The sequence below is a fragment of the Poecilia mexicana genome, unplaced genomic scaffold (assembly GCF_051168715.1).
Source record: "Poecilia mexicana isolate PSO_F unplaced genomic scaffold, ASM5116871v1 scaffold_17, whole genome shotgun sequence".
Lineage (NCBI taxonomy): Eukaryota > Metazoa > Chordata > Actinopteri > Cyprinodontiformes > Poeciliidae > Poecilia > Poecilia mexicana.
Genome location: NW_028263386.1, coordinates 7165713 through 7172381, shown reverse-complemented (window position 1 = coordinate 7172381; position 6669 = coordinate 7165713). Strand labels below are relative to the sequence as shown.

At 36.9% G+C, this 6669-nt stretch overlaps 1 protein-coding gene across 1 annotated transcript in view; it reads right to left on the bottom strand.

The window, feature by feature from the left end:
* Positions 1-6669, bottom strand: part of zfyve9a (zinc finger, FYVE domain containing 9a) — a 43411-nt gene that overhangs the window by 4678 nt on the left and 32064 nt on the right. The window contains exons 15-18 of the mRNA XM_088014586.1: positions 5235-5315; positions 4276-4438; positions 2853-2958; positions 581-757 (exon numbers count right to left, since the gene is read on the bottom strand). Coding sequence (XP_087870712.1) covers positions 581-757; positions 2853-2958; positions 4276-4438; positions 5235-5315 — 527 coding nt within the window. The remainder of the gene's footprint in view (positions 1-580; positions 758-2852; positions 2959-4275; positions 4439-5234; positions 5316-6669) is intronic.

Below are 6669 nucleotides of genomic sequence, written 5' to 3'. Positions count from 1 at the left end.
TTTAAATCCAAATCTATGCACAAAAACGGCAGATTCAAAACAAAGTGATCATCTTTTCCAAGTTTATTTTGGTTTCCATCTGTTGTCATGGTAACCAGGACCACATCTACTCACCTGTTCAGTGCAGCGAAATCTGATTTTAATTTCCATATCAAAACTCGACTAAAAGCACCGAATGTTTTCAAATGACCTAAATTCTGTTTTTTTTATTGGTGAGAACAGATGAAATGTTTTTCCTTGAATAATCAGAAAACTGGATGTTTTTCAGGAAAACTTGCAATAAAACATCAGAGGTTTTGAATCTAGAATCTTGTTCTTCCGTTTGTTTATCTGTTTAATTAAAAGAAGCTGATAATTTATTGCTGAAAAAAACATTTTCGGTGATTTTAGATTTTAAAAATGTTAAAGTATTTTATTTTATTTATTTTGTGCTGCTTTAAACATTTTTTTTTTATTTGTGAGAAAAAGTTTGGATTTTAAAAATAGCAACATTTAAGAGCACAGCGTTCGGACCCGGATCCCAGCCTGGTATCTGGTATCCGGGTCCGAACGGCTCCCTGAGGATGACGGCTTCGTCCACCTGGTCGGAGTCGAGCGTGACCCGCAGGCCGAGCTTGGCCATGCCGTCCTCCTTCAGAAGCTTGAGGTGCGGACACAGCGCCATGCAGAACGCCCGCGCCACGTTCTCCGCCAGCCGGCTGTGGTCGGCCGGGTCGCTGAGCCCGCTGGGCTGGTCCTCGCTCTGCAGGAAGAACACCTGGGAAAACGCACACACCTTGAACGCACCGCAGAGATTAGCTCCAAAATTCACATTTTCTCTGTTTTCAGGGTTTTTTAAATCCTTGAATTTCACTGATGTGTTTGGAAAGTTTGATATTTTATAGCATTTTATAATGAAGAATCTGACATTTGATTAAAAGCCAAGTTTGCAGCTAGACATTAGTAGTGAACAATAGTATAAGGACGTAAACATATCAATACGTCTCCACCGTAACTAAAGTAGGGCTGAAACGATTCCTCGAATGATTCGAGTACCTCGATTACTAAAATTCCTCGAGGAAAATTTACCTGCCTCGAAGCTTCGTTAATTTATGTTTTATTAGTTAGCGCACCGTGTTCCGGCCGGGACTTCATTTGCGTTGCGCGGAGCTCTCACTTCCGCCTCTGAGTTGTTGACAAAAGCTAAGTCTCAGCGGCATAAAGTCCAATCTTCAAGATTGGCCCGTGGGGATTTTATTGATTGATGATAATGCCCGACTTTTTATCGTTTTTGGGGAACCAATAAGCATCCTTAAAATGACTGGGGAATGCCTGGAGTACGGCAGCATTTCTCCTCCGGGGCTGCTGGTTGAAAGCGAACGGCGGGAAGAGCGCTGAGGTGAGCGGATAGCCTGAACAGGGCGGGCGGCTGAGTAGCTGATACTTACCGTGTAAATGTAGCTTTACCGACGAACCGCACAATAAATTTCATATCCCGGTCTGAAGAAACGGGTGGCGGAGCGCATCGTACATGGCTGGTAGATGAGTTTCTGAGTGTGACCAGTGAAGGTGTCGTAAATATCCCGTATTGCTTCCCCCCGTGTTCGTCCCCCGGTCTAACGGTTCGTCAGTCCGCTGGTCTATTTCCTCCCCTCCACCCCATGTTCGTTCATTCGCCCTCTCCTCCCACTCCAGGCGGCATTTCCCGTATTTTCAAACCCAAAGCGTGACAGGTTAGGAGGCAAGGTGAGTTTAATTAATCTATTAAACTCACTGAAGATGAATACATAAACTAAAAGCTGGATTGTAGACATTTTTTATAAGCATATTTGTGAGCCTGCCTCTTTGTTATTAAATTCAATATAATTTCATATTTTTCTATAACTTTTCTTCTGGTTAACTTAGAAAGTGAGCTATTATTGTTACAGGTTAGTTTTCTAAACTACAAAAAAGCAACTGTTAGGGATGCTCAAATATGAAAAATTGGACTGATATTGATATCTGATAGTAACACCGGTATTATGCCAGATTTACCAATATTTCATTTTATAATTTTTTTTTATCCGATTACTCGATTAATCGTAAGAATAATCGATAGATTACTCGATTACTAAAATATTCGTTTACAACAGCCCTAAACTAAAGAAAGAAAAAGTTTAAAATTTAAATTTGGAAAACATTTACAGTTGAAACCAGACATTTTCATACACTTAAAAAAATGTCTCGCTGTCTGAAGTTAAATCAAACTAATTTTCTCTAGTTTTAGGTCGGTAAAATTATTTCTATTTGCTAAAAACCAGAAAACTTCAGAACATTTTTTAGATTCTTTCTTTAGCATTGAATTTGGGCAGGAAACTTATTTATCTTAACACGTTTCAATGTAATAAATATCTAATATTCCTAATGGCTCAGTGACTTATTGACTTAAATAAAGGTTGGTTTATATTTTTGTTACGTTTTTTTGTGTTAAATTAGTGTTTTGTTATCGGACCAGTCGGGTGTTTAGGATGCGAGAGAAAAAACACTTCAAAACATGAAATTTTGTTAAATTTTAGCTCACACAGAATAGCATCATAAAACACTATTAACAGTAAAAAATTATATATAACAGTGAACTGAAAGTGTATTTTATTAGTTCATTTGTATTGTTTTTATCTGCAAAGGTGTGAAGCTGGAAAAGTTTGATGACTTGAATTTTATTGTAGAAAAAGTTTTAAAACTTTATTTTTCTTTTAAATTTCCTTCATTTGTAAAATGTGAATTTTCAGAGTTTAGACGAAGGAAAAAACGTTTGTTCCTGGGAGATCTGCCTGCTGGCCTGAATGTCCTGCAGTGAACTGGACAGAGTGTGTGTGTGTGTGTGTGTGTGTTACCTCGGTCCAGCGGATGACTTTGCCGTTGGCTTTGAACTCGGAGCCGTGGAAGATCTTCACGCTGGTGATGGACTCCATGGATTTCCCGTCGATCGGGCTGATGACGCTGAGAGGAGAAAGAAACGTTTGTTTACAACGACGTCGGATTCCTGGGGAGACGCAATTTAACACAATTCATCTCCAGAGTGCTGTGGGACAGGCAGCTGCTCCTGCTGAGCTTTATGAGCTCCGAACGGGTCGGGCCTTTTCCCGCAGAGCGCTGAAGCTTTAAATATTCTGCTCAAAAACACATTTATTAGAAAATAAATGTGTATCTTTCACAGGAGCAGAGAACCCAAAACATTTACTCAAGTAAAAGTAAAAAGTCACAAGTCCAAGAAATTACTCAAGAGTAAAAAAGTATTTGGTAAAAAGTCAAAAAATGACCTGAGTGGAGTTGGCCCCCCCCACCTTCTTCAAATCAAACAAAATCAGTGTCAAACATTAGTGCTATGTTTGTGCTGCAAAAATTTTCGTTTGTGCCGCTGTCATTTTAAAGATATAAAGAAAGTTGGATTTCATAAAAGTTGGGGGGCTGGTTGACCTTTTGACCTTTACACTTTCATTAATATCTTCAAAGCCAAAGCAGCACAAACGAAAATTTTTGCTGCACAAATCAACACAAACGTAGCCGAGTTGATTGATACCCATTTTGTCTGATTTGAAGAAGGTGGGGGGCTGGTTGACCTTGGATGACCTCTGGAAACATTTCTTTATATCTTTAAAATGATAGCGGCACAAACGAAAATTTTTGCTGCACAAACCAGCACAAACGTAGCACAAACGTTTGACACCAATTTTGTCTGATTTGAAGAAGGTGGGGGGGCCAAAATGAGTAACTGATCAAATTATCAATCATTTAATTGTTAAAAAGTTCGTAATGAGACGGACGAAAATATAAAGTTAAGTGGAAATGTTTGGTGTTTTAAAAGACCAAATTGACAATAATTCATATCAGTAACAAAAAATAACAAAACCAGGCAAAATAAAATGTTTCCAAATCAGTTTCTTCTTTCAATAAAAAAAACTGAAGAAACAGAAACTGCAGGTGTGAGTCTGAATCTGGTGAATTTTTGGTTAAAACGTGTTTGATTTTCATTCAGTGGGCAGAAAATCCAGACATTTTACTCAAGTAAGAGCATAAATACTTTATAAATTACTCAAGTAAAAAAAGTACAGCGTAGTAAAAATACTCCTGCAAGTACATTTAAAAAAAAAAAAAAGTTACTGAAGTAAATCTACTATTTACAATCCAACTCAAGTATTTAAATCTGTTTTCTGCTTCAATTAGACGTCTGTAAAACGATCACTTTTATTATCTGAGTTTCTACAGCAGAAACTGTGAATCTGTCATTAAATTACCTGAAAGTTAATTTCCTCTCACCCTTTGTTGAAGTTCTGGTCGTCTTCGGTCCACAGGATGTGGACCAGCTCCGGGTTCTCCTCCTGCTCCGCCTTCCCGCAGGTTATGGTGAAGTCCTTCATGTCCCTCAGGGCTTGCCGTAGAGAGTCCATGGTCTCCGCTGTGATCTGGATCATCACACCGTCTGAAGCAGAAATAAAATGAATGAGAAACACTTTATGATGCTGAAAGAAACGGTTTTAACACCTCAAGATTTTACAGACTGTGTGGTTTATTTGTCCTCAGAGAGTCTATAAAATAGGAATTAAAAAGGTAATATTAACTGTACTTGGTGCCGGATTCGTTTATAATATGAAATAAACCAGAAATAGCAAGATTTCATGGATTATCACCCAAAGTTTCACCACTTTTAAGCTTCAGGTTTGTAGAAATTGTGTAAGAAAGAAACACCTGACCAAAAGATTACAATACTTGCTTCAGTTTTTTTTTAGTTACTTTTATGAGATCTCATCTTTTCGTCTCGCTCCTGTGGTGTAAATCCAGTTTATTACGTCGAACCTGGAGGCCCTCAGGGCTCCGTACTCGGTCCACTACTCTTTGAACGTTTGTCAAACTTTCTCTAAGTTTTAACGCATTTAAAGACGAGAACTTACCTTTGAGACTTGCATGAGCTTTAATACTTTCTGTTTACTTCCCATTAAAGTTAAATAAAACTGTCAACTTATATTAGTTACCGTTTGATAATCTGGTCGAACACAAACCCTAAAACTCTGTAGGTTATAAACATGTTAGGCAAGAAAACGATTCCAATTCCCTTCCAAGCTGAAGAAAAATCTGAGATTGTAAGAGATTCACAGCTTCGCTGAGTAAGACAAGCTGCCAAGAAAAACAAAGTTTAATCTCAATAAATCTGAGTATAAGAGGAATGTTTTAGATTTTCCTTTAAGCCATTTGGTATCTTTATTCACATTTCTTCTCACCTTCTACTATGCTGGTCTTAGCCAAGAAGCCGGACGAGGCTTTCAACGCACCACTGAAAACAAAGAAGCAGGATCCAGTAACTGAAGAAACAGAGAAAAAAAAGAGAAGAAACAAACAAACCAGGTCAGTTCAGATTCACTAGAAAACTACTGAGACGTTAAACTGGGAGCAGAAAGGAGAACATAAACGGGAAGAGATGAGGGACAAACGCTGCAAAAACAAAATATCTTTGGTCTAGTTTTGAATGAAAATATATTTACACTAAAAATAAGACAGCAAAATGTAAGAGCTTTTCTAAGTCAATAATTCCTCAACATTGATGAAAAAGTATTTGTTTCACTGGCAGAAACAAATACTTATTTCTAGGCAACAGATTTTATGGACGATAAATTGGAAGTTATTGCGATAAATGATAATATTGTTGTTTTGAGACGAACTTCAAGGACTATAATGTATAAAAATAATAATGCAAAAACACATTCTTCAAAAGAGCAATACACTTTAAATTCAAATAAAAATTTAACACTGGAACTGGAAAACATTTTAAACAACAGAAACAATAAAAAAAAAGTAGTAAGAAGTCTCGGTAACACTTTATTTGAAGGGGGGTGAATAAGACTGTCATGACACTGTCATAAACATGTCATAACACCTGTCATGAACATGAATAAGCCTTCATGAATATTTATGAGTATTGTCATAAAACGTCATTCGGTAAATTATGACACTTTTAATACAAAGTTGACATTATTCAAAATGTCTTTGTTATGACAATTTGACATTAACCAAGAAATCATTACTGATATAAATTTGTTATAAAAGTATTACTGATTGCACAAAATTAGGTAACTTTATGTTATTAAAGGTAAAGTTTAAACAGTTATGATTTCTTAGTTAATGTCAAGTTGTCATAACAAAGACATTTTGAATAATGTCAACTTTGTATTAAAAGTGTCATAATTTACCGAATGACACTTTATGACAACAGTCATAAATATTCATGAAGGCTTATTCATGCTCATGACAGGTGTTATGACATGTTCATGACATGTGTTATGACATGTTTATGACAGGTGTTATGTCATGTTCATGACAGTGTCATGACATGTTTATGACAGGTGTTATGTCATGTTCATGACAGTGTCATGACATGTTTATGACAGTGTCATGTCATGTTTATGACAGGTGTTATGTCATGTTTATGACAGGTGTTATGTCATGTTTATGACAGTGTCATGTCATGTTTATGACAGGTGTTATGTCATGTTCACGACAGTGTCATGACATGTTTATGACAGTGTCATGTCATGTTTATGACAGGTGTCATGTCATGTTCATGACAGTGTCATGTCATGTTTATGACAGTGTCATGTCATGTTTATGACAGGTGTTATGTCATGTTCATGACAGTGTCATGTCATGTTTATGACAGGT